This window comes from Psammomys obesus, unplaced genomic scaffold, assembly GCF_907164565.1.
Source record: "Psammomys obesus unplaced genomic scaffold, mPsaObe1.curated_primary_1811, whole genome shotgun sequence".
NCBI lineage: Eukaryota > Metazoa > Chordata > Mammalia > Rodentia > Muridae > Psammomys > Psammomys obesus.
The window spans coordinates 2,526,674-2,543,655 of NW_026596057.1; the positions used below are offsets into that span (position 1 = coordinate 2,526,674).

General features: G+C 45.5%; 1 protein-coding gene across 1 annotated transcript in view; it reads left to right on the top strand.

Moving 5' to 3' along the window:
• LOC129689246 (pre-B-cell leukemia transcription factor 1-like) overlaps positions 1-15,811 on the top strand; it is an 84,718-nt gene extending 68,907 nt beyond the window's left edge. Inside the window, exons 3-4 of the mRNA XM_055624369.1 lie at positions 13,156-13,253; positions 15,671-15,811. Of these exons, the coding sequence (XP_055480344.1) occupies positions 13,156-13,253; positions 15,671-15,811 (239 nt within the window). The remainder of the gene's footprint in view (positions 1-13,155; positions 13,254-15,670) is intronic.
• The last annotated feature ends 1,171 nt before the right edge of the window (positions 15,812-16,982 follow it).

Genomic DNA, 16,982 nt, shown 5'->3' on the forward strand with positions numbered 1-16,982 from the left:
GAAGGAAGGAAGGAAGGAAGGAAGGAAGGAAGGAAGGAAGGAAGGAAAATTCTTTGAAGGACAGTCTGGTACAGCCGAATCAGGGACCAAGCCAACAATGCTGTGACTTGCTTGTACTATGAACCAAGCCTGGCTAACACTTGATAACAACCCTCACCTTCATGGGCCATCAGCCGTAGAGAGGCAAATTAGAGCGGTGGCATAGCCACAAATCACAGGCTGTTGTTAGATTCAGCCTGACCCTTAGCATCATTTTATCTGAGTCCTCTTGGATTTAATGTGATTCCTTTCACACCATCCGGTCATCTCCGGACAAATACAGATACTGTTATTGTTATCACCATGATTGCTCTGCCTGACCCATGACCGTTCTGCCCTGAAACTGTAGGACCTTGCCATGGCCAAAGCATTCATATCCCTCTCAGTACTTTCCTGACACAGCTGGACTAGGGTAGACTTTGTCTAGAGAGCAGCGTCACTGAACCCCTCCTGCTCTAGCTCCTTCATCTTCATTATGCCTCCTACCACTGGTGAGGCCACCCATTTTTTCCACAGAGGAAAAAAAAATCTCTTGTGATTCCTGTGGTGGAATGGGGCTGGGGGGAGCCAAGCTCTGAGTTCAGAGAAGTGAGAGCTAGAACATCAGCCCTCTAAGCCCCAGCATTGCCTTTCTCCTCCTGGATGTGGATAGACAGAAAGCCATCTTCATTGGCCTTTAATGGAGATTTTCATAATCTATGAAGAAGTGTCATAGTAACGTAGAAAGTGCACTCTGTTCACCTTGGGATTGACGCTGCTTATGTCTTATTTTTTTTTCCTTCTCTCAGTCTGTGATTTTATACCCACCCCCTCAAACCCAAGACTGAGAGTCTTCATCAGATAACAGACAAGATGCTGCAGTGTGGGTCCTTTGAACACATGTGGGATTTGTGGGCTGGAGAGAGTCATCCTCATAAGTTCATTAGTGCTGGTCCCAAGCTTGGCGGTAGTGGAAAGGGGAAAAGAAAAAATACCAGAAGATACAATTAGGATACAATTAGATGATTCTAGAAATCATCTAGGGGGTCCCTTAAAGTGTCTGGCTTGGCCCTACTTGTCGGGGATTAAAAACAAGAAAAGACTTTTAAAATCTTTCAGTCTGCTAGGGTTAAATAGTTGACCAGTGGCGTATCATGGCTCAGAAATCTCTCATGCACTGGGTACATTTTCAGTGTGGGGTATTATCATCAAATAAATGATCTTTCTTCAGGACCTTCTCTCTGGCCTTTGCCAGAATAATTCTATCATTTCCCAGTGCCAGCGTTTTTATTACCCATTCCCTTCTCTTCTTCAATGGTCTTGTCTTGGACTGTTCCTTGGAGCAGGTAGAACTTGAATAAAGTGCAGAATCACACCACTGGGGCAACTAACTCCCTACATATGTCACATAGCCCAAAGGACAATGGTCCATAGGACACGGACTTTGAACACTCTGCCAGGATTTCAATCCTGAGCCTTTCATTCACATGTGGAGCGACTTGGGAATGGTAGGGCTTCAGTGAGCCTTTGTGAAACCATTGCCGATGGCATTACCCCTTTCCGCTGTACCCTGGCCTTAGGTGGATAAGTTTGCCCGTTTTCTTCCTTGAAAACTAGTTCCCTGTCATGTTAGCACTCCATTGGTGCCAGCCTTCTCTTCTGCAATCTGCATAGAACACATTGTTCCTTTTCTCCTTTGGGGGCAGCTGGAATGTTGCTCACTGGGTATCTCTCCTCTTGAATTCCTGAACTGTGGTCTTTCTAGGCGACCTGGCCAAAGACTCCTTGGGACTTGGTGGCTTTCAAAGACTGAGTGAGCCTGTGCCAGTGGCTTTCTGCAGAACCCTGACCAGTTCCATGCCAGCTTGAGCCGGCTAAGACAATAGGACAGTTATGTTAATAAAAATCACAGGGAAAAACTGTGGAGAGCCAAGTCTCCATTTCGCTCTTTAAGCATTTCTGAAGGCTTTACAAAGAAACCACATCTTGAGATTGGTGGGTGGTTAAGAACTGTCCAGACCACCCTTGCAGAGCAGTGCTTAAAGTCTCTTAGCTCTCTCTGCTCTTCCCAATTCTGGTTGAGTTCCAATTCTGGAATATGAATTGCTCGAATTCATCCACTTCTGCATGGGAGGACTGGAAACTCCAAAGGGAAGAAGCATCAGCTTTCTCTCTGTACACCTCTGCAGAGGTGTTTTTTTGTGTGTCTAACACCTGTGGGAGGCTAGTTATCCCCATTCTATCTCTGTCACCGCCGAGTGGTTCTGTGGAGAGAATGACACCTCTCATTTATTCCCTAGCCTGTCAGGACTTGAAAAGATCCAAGCTTGGGGCCGGAGTGTGTGTGTGCTGCTGGCGGTATCTTGCTAGGTGCCCAGTAGTATGAGGTTAGGCATGGGGTTCATTGTGGATCTGCCCGCTGGCCCGTCTGCACAGCGGCAGCATCTGACATGACCAGAGGCCTCGCCGTCGGTCTGTAGAGACAGCAGCCATGGGCTGGCGCAAACTCACAAGCTGTGCCCGCTCCTCTCTCCTTCCCCCTTCGCTGAGGCTGGAGATGCAGTTTAGAGAAGGGTGAAGTGTGTACGGTGGGGAGGGGGGGAAGGAGGGGCGGATTTATTGTGAAGGTGGGGGTGGGGAGAAAAGGAGGAACAACTGTAAAAAATGTTAATTTATTAATCACTGAATATATAGCAGTTCATCTGCAATGCTGTTGCCATGCCAACACCCTGGGAGTTTACTTTCTTAATCCAAGAGAGGAGCTCTCAGTCCCCTGCTCCCCTGCTGTGCCATTTGAATTTGCTGCTGCCACCGCTGCCACCATGGTATCTGTTTTAGAAAATGGGGGTGGGGTGGGGGGAGGGGGATTAGGCTCAACCACCAAAGCAGTCAGATGCAAAGCAGTGAGAGGCCTTTCTCAGCGCGACTTAGTAAAAATGACACAAATTAATATACTCTACTTAAACCAGACCAAGATTAATGGTTCTCTTTCAGTGCAGCTTAGCCCAACTGTCACTCGACAGGCGTTTGTCGGACAAAATCAACACTAATCAACATTTATTCGTCTCTTGCCCTTGGGTCTGAGGAGCTCAAGCGGGCTGCGCCATTCTCCGGCTCGTCTCGCCACGCTTTTCACCCTCCATCCAGCTCCGCCATATATCACCCTTCCTCCGGGTGCCTCTGCTCGTCCGGATCCACAGACTCAGCTATCAGGGTACATTAGAGGCATGATAGATTTTCTGTTTTAATTTACATCTATTATATTACAACATAACAGAATTTTGATTCAGTAGAGACCCGTGTCTCCTATAGCCAGACTTCTTGGGAGGCTTTTTGCATTAACTTATTAAGGCTTGTTAGGGTACAGCTTCAAATAAGAGTCTCTCTCTCTCTCTCTCTCTCTCTCTCTCTCCCTCTCTCTCTCTCTCTCTCTCTGGCATGCTCAGTAAAGATGTCTTGGTGCACCTTATTCACAAACACAGCTCATTTTCTCTACACTTGGCTTCCTGTGCAGATGAGGCTGGCTGAGTTCCTCCCTTACTTTCTGATTGGACTTTGATCAGCCAACAATGGGAGGCAGGAGGGAGCTTCCCCTTCCCTGCCTGGCCTAGGGAAATGGCCTCCACAAACCAGCAGCCGCCCCCAGCCCCAGGCTTTACTTTGGTCTCCATCACCTTTTTCTCCTCCCTCTCTCCCCGTTTGATCTCAGTTACAGTTAGCTTTTATTTATGTTGAAGCCCATGTCCATGTGTGTGTATGTGGAGGCCTGGGGGCACAGAGAGGAGGGAGAAAGGGAAGTAGCTGGGTTAGCCACAGATGATCCCGTTGAAAGGATGACTGAGGGGTGTGCCTGAACACAGTTGTTTGCTTTCTCTGTGGCCTTACTCCAGCCTGTGGCAAGGTGTGTTATGTGTGCACCTAGCCTGTTGGCAGTGTGTGGCATGTGTGGGTTTGTGGCGCTCCAAGAGAGTGTTTATTTTACTTAAGTTTTGTTTTTAAAGTGCATTTTAAACAATGTGTATTTTAATTTAGGATTTGTGTAGCCATGGCTTTGCTTTTTGTTCTTCTCCTTTTGTCCATTTCCCCAGCGTTGTAGCTTTGGGCACACGTTTTGTTTCTTGTCATAGTATTGTTTGAAGTGTTCAGTAGAACTGCCGGCTTTTGATTGTCAACCAAGGTATATTATGCTTTAGCCATCTGGTCACCTGTGGGCACTCCACACACCTGTGGAGGACAGACACTGTCCTACCTGCTCGCACCTTTTAACCTTGTATTCCATTCTACACCATGGCTTTGTCAGACACTCAGAACGACTGCACGTTCCTTCTTGAACTGTCCTCTGCCCTACATCCTCTGAGTTCTGAATTCCTCCCACTAAGCTGTTGCTTCTAAAGAGCAGTGAGGTTATCTTGTGGCAGAAAGGCAGAGAACCCTGGGGCTGAGTTGTGGATGTGTGGTTTGTGCATGTTTGTATGTGGCTGCTGAAGTGTGGGATATGTTAGGAGGAGAGCTTAGGCCCTTCCATTTTGGTTTCTTATTACATAGCAATAAAGTAAATGACGCTTAGTATAACTGTGCACTTAGAGAGCTGTAGCTCAATTTAAGAAACAAAACCCCACCACCAGGAGTTGTTCAGTATCTTGAGCTTGGGAAACTGACCTCGTTAATTTTAATGAGGGAAAAAATTCTCCAGCTGGGGCTGAGGAGAAAAACGAAATACCAATGAGGTTATCACATTGGGTGATCTCACTGAATTCAGTGTGTGATCAGGAGGGTGCTCAGAGAATTTTCTAGAGTTTAGAAGTGGCTGCCTATGTCCTCCATAGTATTGTAGGCTGCTTTTCCCCAGGAGGCAGAACCAAGCTGTATATGGTCCTTCCTTGTGGAGCTATTTTGAGAAGCTAACATTAAAAAGTTGGGTGCAAATAAAACTGAAATTAAAAACACATCAGCGTGTTTCTCTTGTGGGTCTGGTAGGAAGGCAGTGGGGCTGATAGCAGAGGCAGTAGTAGGCCTCCTGAGTTCAAGTCCTCCCAGATGCCCTGTGGGACCCAGGCCTCTGTCTCTTCATCATCCAAGGCAGAAGGTGAGCTGAGGGAGTCCTGTTATTCGGTAGGCAGCTATTTAATCTGAGCAGCACGTTGATGGCTTTGACCCTGCTCTTGAAGAACTGACAGATTGTGACCAGGGAGGTTCAAGATGACTAGAGGACAATTTTGCCCACTTACGAGAAACGTGCTAAACTCCAGTGACATTTTGTTGGAGACAACAGAAAGAAACATCACCCATCAAGGTGTTTGACTGACCCTTTATTCTTATCTATCAGATGGCTGATTCATGGGAGAAGATCATTGTACTAACAGGCTTTTCAGGAGTATGGGGCAGGTAGAACAGCTTTTCTATTCCCCCAAAGTTCGAGCTTGCTGACTCAGGTACTTTCCCCATCTCTCTGGCATGTCCCTGAACTCAGTAGATTTGTGTGCAACTCTCAGGTACAAGGTGTCCAAAGGGACACATTCTGATTAAATGGGAACATGTCACTCTAGGGACCATCCAGCATCAGTGGATTATTGATGAGGGGGTATTTGTCCCTGAATGTGCATAAGTTCCCTTGAAATTCAACGCCTTCCTTTGAAAGCTATAAGATAGCAGTTAAGGGCACTTGGCTGTGTGTATGGGATGGGAAATGCTGGTTGCCAAGCAGCAGGGAATGGACATAATCATGCTGCCTAGCAACAGCGGCAGCGTGGTCACTTGCACAGATTTCTGTGCCTCTTCTTGTTTGATCTGTAGGAAAAATGCAGATGGCTTCTGTGGGTTGCTCTCTTCCTTAGCCATGGTGAGATGCTAGAAAAGTACCGTGGACAAGGGAGGCAGATATCCCAGTGCATGTTTTTATGTGAGGAGTTGCCAAACCATCTAAGGCTGCGTACTGAGTTTTATGTAACACCCCTTCCCCAGTTTCCCCTTTAAACTAATGTGCACTTGCAGATTGACTTCCGAACCTTAAGATGAATCTTAGAATTGTGCCAGACTCCTGTGGGTGTTACTTCTTCCATTGAGCCTTGTGGGACTGAACTCTACAAGTGTAAATATGAAAATAGCCAGTCTCTCTCAGCACCAGGGTAAGATCAAGGCTGGTGATCCATGTTGATCTACCCTTTACCCTAGCTCTGATCATCGCTCCACAACCGTGACACCCCTCCATGAGGCTACCAGCTCACTGCAGAGTCTGCGGATGTCTCCTGGGTCAGGGTTGGGCTTCCTAGGTTCTGGTGCTCATATTTATGGAGATCTGGAAGTACTTGGAATGGAAGGCTGAAGGGAGATATTATTTGGCAATGAATGAAAGGGTCTGAGCATCTCCCCTCTTCCTGCCCTCTCCTCTCTTCAGGGAGTGACTAACAGCCAAAGTGCAGGCTTGACATTGCAAGGCAGTGCAGCATGTGGCTTTTCCCAAATGCCTTGCTCCACTTGAGCATTAGTGCTCTTGACTATGGGTGACAATACCAGCCACACAGAGTGGGTTCCAAAGGCAGGGGACCGTAAGCATATTTGGCTAAAATTTCTTTGAAGTGGCAGCTTCTCCCAACCTTCTTTTCCAGGTGTTATAGAGCAGGAGCTCAGAGGAGAGGTGAGCGCTGCAGCTACCCTGGTACTTCCATCTTTGCCTTCTAGACAAAGAGCTCTCTTTGATGTGGACCTGGTTCGCTGGCTACCAGGGAAGCATTTGTTTGTTTTCAGTTGTTTCTTGGCTATGTCTCTGTATACGTACATGTTCGTACATGTGTTTCTGTGTGGATGGGAGCGTGTGAGTACACGTGCACAAACAGGCCAGCAGTGAACACTGGGTGACTTTCTTAGTCGCTTTCCACCTTACTTGTTTGAGACGTGATCACTCGCCGAACCTAGAGCCCTCCAGTTCAGCTAAGTCTGGTTGACTAGTGATCTCCAGGGATCTATCTACCTCTCTGTCTGCTAGGTGCTGGGATCACATATGTACCCTGGCATACCTGTTTGTTTGTTTTATGTGAATGCAGGGTATCTGAGTCAAATTCTCAGGCATACAATACTTATTGGCTGAGTTATCTCTCCAGCCCTTCAATGGTTTCTTAGGTGTTTTTTTTTTTTTTTTTTTTTTTTGTTGTTGTTGTTGTTGTTTTGTCTTTTTTAGAGTCTGTTAGACTAGGCCCTTCTTATTTCACAGGTGATGAAACAGCTATATAGAACAGTGATACTTGTTTGGATTCCTAGAGACTCTTGTTTTTAAGATTGGACCAAAATCCTGTGGTCTGCTGGTGAAGATAAAGCCCTTGGTAAAAGCAAAAGGGAGTTGCACAGAGAGCCTGTGCCATCATGGACTTAAAGCTTTTTGCAATTTAAAATGGTGAGATCAGTGAGGCCTCTGATGGGTCTGCAGGGGTGAAGCACAGCCCTTCCGTCACTTGTATGCCTGTTGTGCACTAGTAGGAAGAATGACGGCTGCATACAGGTAGGAATAGCTCTGGCTTCAAACATGGCCCCTTTCACTGAAGTCCTGCTCTGGGCCCCTACTCTGTAGCTTCCCTGGTTCTCATCCTAGTTCTCATCGTAAGGTAGGTTCACAAAGTCAGAATTGTCCGAACTGGAGAGAGGGCTCAGTTGTTAAGAACACTGGTTACTCTTTCAGAGGATGCAGGTTCAATTCCTAGCAACCATATGGTGGCTCACGACTGTCTATAATTTCACCTCCAATGGGTCTGATTCTCTCTTCTAGCCTCCTTGGGCACCAGGCACATAGGTGGTACGCAGATATAGATTCTGGCAAAACACCCATACACATAAAGATAAGTCTTAAACAAACCAATGTTTAGGCAGGCAGAAAAGTTATTCCTTGCACAACATAGATGACTGGAAATGTATGACACCACCAGCATCAAAGCCATGGTCCGCTTACTTGCAGCAGTTCTGTGTGTCTTACACATAGGTACAATGTTCTTTAGGTAAACAAATGTCAATAGGTTATTCTCTGTATCAAAGGAGGGACCTGAACCCTCAAGGCTATAACCTCCCCAAGATAACTGACATCCTGAACCATTTCTCCTTGTCTGTGTGGGAAGAGGGTGAGGTAGTCCTGTGGCTTCTGTCTAGCAGCCATTCTAGGCCTTAGAACAGAATGTGTGGAGCAGCATGGTTCTAAAATTCTACATCTCCTGTTCCTTTATTTCTGTCCTCCCTCTGAGCTTCACATTCATGGTCACTGCAGACTTGTGATAAGGATCTTGGTGCTTTACTGGGTGGTGATGGTTGGGGGGAAGAAGAAAGGAAAGAAGGAAGAAAGGAGGGAGGGGATAAAGGAACGATGGACAAAGAAAGCAGGGGTAAGAAGAGGTGGAGGAAGCGAAGGAAGAGAGAATAAGAGGGTTGGGGAGGGAAAAGAGCGGAGAGGATAAATAAAGGGTGTAGTCTTCTTTGCCCATCTACTTGTTCTTGAACTCTAACGGCGCTCACTATGGCAGCTTGGAAGCTGCACTGGTCCCAACCTCCTCTAGACCAATAGAGTGTTGAAGGTCTGTCCCAGACTTGCTCCCTCAGTTGCTATTTTCCTTAGGCAAGGGTGGAAGTGAGCAGTCTCTTGGCTCTTGCTCCATAGAGCTAGCTCTTGTGCGGCCATTCTGAGGCTTGCTTGTCAATAGCAGTGGTTTATGGTGAGGCCTAGGTTCTGGCCTGACTCGGTGATATATCTTCAGCTGCTCATGGGGAGAAAGGAGGATAGCGGACTTGAGGAGCAGCTTTTAGGCATGTACGCTGCCCTGGCTGTTCTTTCTTTCCATGACATGGAAGAATCCCAACTTTTATTTAAAATCAGAGGACAAGCAAAGGAGGGGCTTTTATTGCCTGGCAAATTTCCAAGTGTCCAAATGGTGAGAGAGCCTTGTATGTGTTTGGAGCCTTTCTATGACAGAGTTCCCAAGTAGGATTTGATGTCACATGGTCAGGATGACTTGCTTCTCAGCTAACACCCTTCCTTCAAGGAAGCCAGAACACTTAATATATTTTAAGCCTTTCATCTTCACAAATATCCCTGGAAAACCGAAGTCCGATGAAGTAAGAGCCTTGATTAATTATGTAACATGCTGACTAGTGTGGGGTTATTCACTCTACCTCAACATAAATTATTTAAAGACAGGAGATCTATACTCAGTAGGTAGACTGCTTTTGCCTGGCACTCATGAGACCTTGGGCTCTATCCCCAGTACCACATAAACCATGGTGGTGAAGTCCTAATGTCCTAGCACTTTAGCATGGAAAATCAGAAGCTTATGGCTGTCCTTGACTACATAGTAGCCCAGAGCTATCTTGCACTACAGGAGACACTGTCTCAAAACAACAACAACAAAAACAAAAACGAAAAAACCAAAATAAAACTCTCAAACTCCAAGTAACTATGTAATAAGTAGAATCTTAAAACTTATGAAAACCTATTTGAATATTCAAGCTGATAATAGCCTATAAAAGGCCCCATCACTCATCTGCTCATTTCCACTGTGCTTGTTTTCAGTGGCATTTCCGTGCCATTTCTACACTATCTCTCCGAAAAGGAAAGCTCGAGAAATTGGTCACAGGCACCCTTCAGAACACCGGGAACCCAGTGCAGGCTGAGTCAGTTTTGAGACACTCATTACCATGAAGTGAATATGTCTTGCCAAGAGGCTCTGACTATTGATAGGAAACGGAACTAACAGCAGCCTAGGTGTATGACCTGTGTTTGACCTTGCCCTCCCCCACCACACTTCTTGGGGAAGGTTTCAGAATTGGGTATCTTAGGCATGTTTCCTTTTTCTTTCCTTGACACAAGTCTCTGTGGATTAGAGCCTTTAAGAAGGATGCCCCAAGCCGGGCGGTATTGGCTTCACATATTTGGTATGCAGAGGCAGGGGGATCTCTGTGATTTCCAGGCCAGCCTGGTCTACAGAGAGAGTGTTCCAGGACAGCCAGGGTTCCAAGGAGAAAAACCAAACCAACCAAAGAAACAAACAAAAACAAACAAACAAACACAAAAAAACCCAAAACCAAAAAAATAAATAAATAGAAAAAAAATGAACCCCCCAATGATAGAATGATAGATAGATAGATAGATAGATAGATAGATAGATAGATAGATAGAATGCTGACAAACCTGCCAGAGCTGTTCTTCAGTGCTGGCAGCCTGGGATAAGGGCCGGATGTTCTTCCTAGGCAGTCTTCGGGTGCTAACAAATGTTTGGTCTGCATTTATCGATCTGTTCAGGTGCCTGGATTATCAGGACTTGAGCACAGACTTGGCGAAGACAAGGTATTTACCCTACCAGTTCCAACAGTGAGAGAAAAGATAACCAAAGCTACCTCGCTTCAAGGAGCAGGGTATCTGCTTATGGAGACAGGACCCACAATCCCCCTGTTCCATGCTTGGACTGTCAATGTTGTGATGTCTCCGAGGCAACAGCCCACCCCTTACTCTTTTTTCCCAGCCTGGGTGTTTCAGATGAAAAGACGAAGAGGCAGACGTCTGCTGTGATGACGGTGATGTTTTATTTTAAGATAAAGTATGGAAGCTGCTGATTGATGGATTATAAACTGGGAGGTCCAGAATAAAGCTTCATTCTGGGGGCATCAGTATATTTCATGGGGAGCCTCCTGGGCATTAATTTTGCCGTTAATTTTGTTATTAGAGACCTAGCCAAACAAAGGGAGGTGGTGAAGCTCGGGGCTGATTTAACCTTGATGAAACAGTGATTTCACCAAGGATGATGTTCTCCATCTATCTTCATCCATCAAGGCAATGCTGAAATATGCTAATGAATCCCGAAGATAGGAACACAGAGCAGTGAAATGGGGCGTTGCAGATGCTCTCTGTACCCCCACGACAGAGTGATGCCACTTACTGTCCAGATTTAGCGGGAGACCCAGAGCCACGCTGACATGTTCTTACGGAGAGGAAGGAGGATGGGATGAGCTTTTCCTCACCGACAGGAAGGGCACAGTGTATAGACTGGGTTGGAAAGGCTGGCTTTTGGTGAATGGGCTTGTTTCTTTAATTCCCTGACTTGTTTTCTAGCCAGCCCTTTGAAGAGTCAAGTACATGGTGTATTGCACATGGGCAGATAGTTGTATTTGTAAATTCCAGCATGTGACCTAGCTCGTGGCCAATCAAGTTATGTGTGTTACCATGTCAGCTTGCATTTCTCAGTTTGTTTCCAGAGCAAAAATGAGCTAATACTAGTTTGCATTTTTTTTTAAGTTACAGCCTCTTAGGTACTTATTATATGCCAAGCAGAGGTACCAAATTATTTTGTGTATTTTAAAATGCCGTATCCATTGAGGGAGTGGCCTCATAGCATGTACCTTACAGGTTAGGCTTGAGAACTTTTCCTATGTAAAGTTGCATAACTGGTAAGTGGCATGATTAGGGTGTAAACCTATGTCCTTCAGACCCCTAAGCCTTAACACAGAACAGTACTAGCTCAAGGACAGTTACATAGAGTGTGTCCAGGATCCCTGGATGACTGTCAGGAGCATCTTTACCTACTGTATGTCTGTTGCTTGTAGTTAGTTCAAGTTTAACCTCAGGATTTCTTGTAATGGATCTCTGGGGTCAGAGCAGGGTCTTCTACAGCTCCCCAGATGATATCCCTCCCACTTTTTCTTTGAGTGCCTTCACTGAGCTGTTTTCTGGTTTTCACACACTAGATGACAGACATTGGGTGTTTTGTTTCTCTAAGTTAATCTTACAGGGATCACAATAAAATGCCTGTCACTTTAAATTTATTGGGAGATACACTTGCCCCCTCCTTGTTCATTTACTTCATCCTATCTGGCCATTCAGAGAAAAAGGCAAAGAGTAAATGAAATTTCGGTCTTCTACATCTGATGGGAATTCAGATGAGCCCATGTTAGGAGCTGTGTAGCAAAGTCCCAGAAGACTTGACCGTACCTCTAATGGAGCCTAACCTGCTCCTAAGATGTAGACCCTAAAATGTTGGCTGGAATGTTATGAACAATGCAGCTTAAGTTGCTATTTAGGCACACCAGGCATAGGGCTCCCTATGTTAGCCTGTTTTTGTTTTTATTTATTTTTTTTTCTATATCTTTTTGAGACAGAAAGATAGAAGGTAAAATGAGAAAAGGAGTGTGGGTTCCAGATGCAGAAACAGGGTGCTAAGTCACACAGTCTCCCTGGGATAAACTGTGCCATGATAAAATGCCACATTGGCCTTAGAGCCTGTTGGCTATTTCTGAAGCAGGCTACCCGTTGTTTAAGAGTTAATCTTAAAGACCAGGCCTGTCAAGGATGTCTTACTGGTTGGTGCTCTTGCCAAAGGTAGCATCAGCCAGTGAGCTCAGCCCTGGCCCTCTGTCCGGTGAGTCTCTCTCTCAGCTACCCATGCCTGGGCTTTTTAGACTTGGAGTTCAGACACAGTAAATCTTTCTCTTAATAAAGCCATTTTTCAAATCTGACTTTGGACTAGGGACTGCTTTTTCTCCAAATGCAACAGCTGTTAAACATGGCGCCTTGGGCACGCTGTAGATTTCTTTGTTTGGTTTTGGGTTTTGAATATGAGCAGAAACATGAAGGAGTGGGAGGACTCTATCAATTTTTTTTTCTCCTACCCATGAGGCAGCTAGTGGGTTTGGAAACCAGGCTTCCATCCTGTCAGGCTTCTGGGCTCCCTTAAGGATGAAGCCTATTGTCCCTTAATAGCCAGAGAAGGGTGCCCCTCATTCTGGTGGGATAGAATGGTGGAGCCTGAGGTGCCAGTCAGCAGAGGTCCAGACCTAACCTTTGGCCCTGGTCTGTCCTGGCCAAATGGGGAAGGTATTTCTATACCCTTGCTCTTTCGGCCTTCTGTCAATAGCTCTGTTCCCAATGCACAGGGAGCATGCTCCCTGCAGGGGAAAAAAAGTTCACAAAAGAAATGAATTATGCATATGGATTTCATTTCCTTGATGAATAGGGAATCTGAAGGCTTAGGAAAGAAGGGGGGGGTTAGGAATAGGGGAGTTGAGGTGGGGAATCAAAAAGACTTTGGTGCAAAAGAGGATTGGAGGAAGTTGGGATGGAATATTTAGGACTAAGTTTAATATAGTTAATGGCTAGTTATTCCTGCCTTCATACAGGAATACATGCTCTACTCCTGGTTAACATGCAGATTCGCCCCCTGCGAGACTGGACGAGGTGCTGCAGTGATCTGACCCACCTGAGTTCAAGTGTTGGGGTAATCTCTGCCTTTCCTTCAGAGGGGAAGAATGTTACATTTGGAAGTAGAATTCCTGGCTTTGGGCTCCCTGACACACAGGCCGGACCTTGGGCCAGCTGCTTTGTCTTTCTCAGCCTTGATGATCCAACTGTAAATGGGGACTATGACAGCTGCCCTGTGGAAATGTCACAGGGACCAAATAAAAATGCTTTGATGAGTAACTCAAAACGCTCTGGAGGTGTTTTAGCTTTTTTTTTTTTTTTTTTTTTTTTCCTTTTCTGTGTGCTTCTTTTTTTGATAGCCCTTTATTTTTATGTGTTCATGATTTTTAAAGGGAACTTATTTTTTATTCACTTCTAGAAATCGTTTTTATGTGTATGGGTGTTTTTTAACCTATGTATGTATGTGCACCATGCCCATGCCTGGTACCCATGAAGGCTGCAAGAGTGCATTGGATCCCCTGGAGCTGAAGTTACAGCAGTTAAAAGCACCTCTTCCAGAGGACCTGAATGTAGATTCCCAGATCCACATTGTATGACACACAGAACCCTGTGACTCCAGCTCCAGGAGGGATTCAAAGCCTTTGGCTTCTGTGGGCACTCACATGTTTTACATATATCTACAAACAGACCCATACAGTTCATTAAAAAAAGAAAAGAAAAGGTATTAGTCAGAGGCTTTTGGCAAATTTAACTACTTGGCCTGTAGTTAGTACATACCTAGTCTGGTTAGCAGAAGGGAAGGCTGACATTTTCAACCACTTTAAGGGTTTGACGGGAAACTACTTTTTAAGATTCCCCATGTAGGCTCACTTTCGCTGCTTCCAGTTGCTGAGAAACTGTGACAGGAAATGTGGTCGGCATGGCCTCTTGCTCCTCACTCCTCTCCACCATTCCTTGCTTTCTTAGGGAGAGGGTGTGGAAACCCCGTGTTTGGGAGAAATGAGAAATAGCCACATGTGCGTGTGTGCATTGATTGGGAGTGGCTCCCTGCTTCTAAGAAGAGAGGGAGATCTGTCCATTTTGACACAAGGCTTTCCTCTGCAGCCCAAGGTGGCCTCAAACTCAAAGGGATCCTCCTGTCTTAGCCTCCACACAGCCTGGGTTATAACAGCTACATGCCCAGCTCGGCTTGAGAGATAAGTTTTGATAATATTCGGAGACCTGAATCGTACCTGAGGGTTGAGTTGCTTCAGCATGCCCAACTGTTGCCATGTTTCTTATTTTTCTCAATAGGCAATTTCACAACCTGCTCTTGTCTTTAGAGGTGTCTTCTTTGACACCTCACCTTCCTGGAGGTGAGTGTGTGCAGCACAATTCCCTTACTTCTCTAGGGCTGCCTTCCCTTCCACAAAGGTCAGAACTACCATGTATTTTGCAGAACCTTTTTTTTTTTTTTTTTTTTTTTAAATAATTTCCCATTGGACCGTGGGATAGGTGTGGAGGTATCCAGTCTTACCTTCCTGCCAGTGAGATGGCTCGGCCTGGAAGGCCTGACTTCAATCTTTATTCTGGTGTTTCATGGATTTTATTTGTTTGGCTTTAGGGTTAAGAGTCTGCTTTTAAGAAAGGTTTGAAACCCAGTGGTGCAGAGAATAAGCCAGTACCCAGGATGAATTATCTCTTTGTTTATTAAGATTTTCATGGTGCCTTTTCTCTCAAAGCTCAGGGCGCTGTATGGAAAACTTCGGATAGCACTGAACACTAGAGGAGTGAAGGGCTGAGGGAACACTGGCAGGTTAAGGATAGAGGGAGAACAGAGGTGGAGGAGGCCTTCAGATCATAGCTGACACTGAAGCCAGAGAAGGCTGAAGACCTATGGCTGGGTCAGGACTCCAGCCCTGGCAATAAGCTGAGCCTCCCCCATGCAGTGGAGATAAGGAGGAGACCTACGAAGCCCCGCCCAGTTAGGATATTCTAGGGATGCTTTGGAGCCTTTCTTTGTAGGTGAGTCCTAGCCCTCCCGCCAAATTGTTGAGGCAGTAAAAATGGCAATAAAAAAAAAAAGTTTTTTGTCTTTTTTTTTATTATAAATGTTATACATAAACCTTTCAATAACAAGTATATTTGCTATAGAGTGCCTTTCAACCCTGGCTGCACATTAAAATCACCTGGGGAACTTTTACAAAATACCACCAACACTTGGATTTTACCTTGGAACAATGAAATCAGAACCTCTAGGGGCTGGTACTGAACGTTAAGTATTTTCTCAGAGCAGACCAGCTTATTGTGCTATGCACCAGAGTGGGTGAAATACTGCTCAGGGGACTCGGGGAGGGAGAGGAGAGGAGGCCTGTTTGAGGATGTCTGCAGAAAGATCATGACGAGGGGTGGGATAAAGGGTGAGAATAGAACCCGTGCTTTGTGGCCACTACGCCATGGTTTATTTGTGTGCTACATGGAATCCATTTGGCTCATATTGCTTATTTTTCACAGATTGCAAGGCTGAGAAACGTCAGAAATGTTGCGGCCTGCTCAGACTTCCGCTGGAGGTGTGGTTCTCAACCAGGGGTCTATAGAGTAGCAGATATCCTGCCTCTCATATTTGCAGTGACAGTAGCGGAATTACAATTGTGAAGCAGCAGCAAAATGATGTCGTGGTTGGGGGTCGCCACAATGCCAAGAACTGTATTAAAGGGTGGCAGCTTTAGGAAGGTTGAGAACCACACTGCTTTAGAGTGTTGACACCGTGGCCGACTTGTCCTAGGAATGGCACTCCTAGGATACTTCTCATGTCACAGAGCAGGGGTTTGTGTTTCTTCTTCACTTTAAAGAGGGGGCACCCGAGGCCTAGGGGAACAGAGACAGAACATTTTGAGCAAAGTCTGCAAACTTATCAATAGTGGAGAAGGGCTGGAGACTGTTATCTCTCTCTAAATCTCCTTTCCTTGGCTTCCTCTCTGCTTCTCAGAAAGACAAGGGTCTTGTTTGTTAGTCAGCACTCTCTCTGATGGGAAAGGCTTTTTTTTTTTTCTTACAAATGCCCCAGAAAAGATGAGGAAAGAAAGCTAGCTCTGCAGTGATTACCTCAGAGAAAGAGAGAGCCTCAGGGCAAGCTTGTAATTAGACCCGAGCCAAAAGAAATAAAATCCTGTGAAGAGCTTGGGAAACATGATTTTTGTGACAGTAATTCCAAATGCTTTTGGAGTCATTGATATGCTTTGTGTGACAGGCAGTAGAGTGCTCATGTTCCTGATAGTCTCCTTGACTCATCTTCTGGCGGTACTGGAATGTTCTAGAATGTGCTACAATGCAGTATCTATCATGGACTTTCAGGTCTCATCCAGCCCTGTCATGTAGCTGCGTTCTATATCACTCTATCTTCTGTCTTCCTGAATGGAACTCCTGTGTGTGTGTTTTTCTCTCTCAGAAAAGTGTAATGGAATCATATTTTCAGTTAGTGTTTTAAATGTAGACTACTTTTATAGGTGGATGGCTTTCCTTCTGGAATGGCAGTGTTTAGGATGGAGTACCAATTTGTTTGTGTACATGCCGACTAGAGAAGGAAGTGGACATTGGGAAAAACTTGGCCTTAAACTTGGGACTTCTTTGATCAAGTCAACATAGTCCCTTGGTTGATAGTGACTGTCTCCCAGTCTATCAAATCACCCCAATATGTGTGTGTAGGAAGGGGGGAGTGGGGGAGTGCAGGAGTTGGCAGCTTTTTTGTATCAGCTGTTTGTATTTGTGGTGTGGAGTTGTTGAACTTGACCATTGCTTGGCTCCCGGATGAAATGTTCCCACTCTG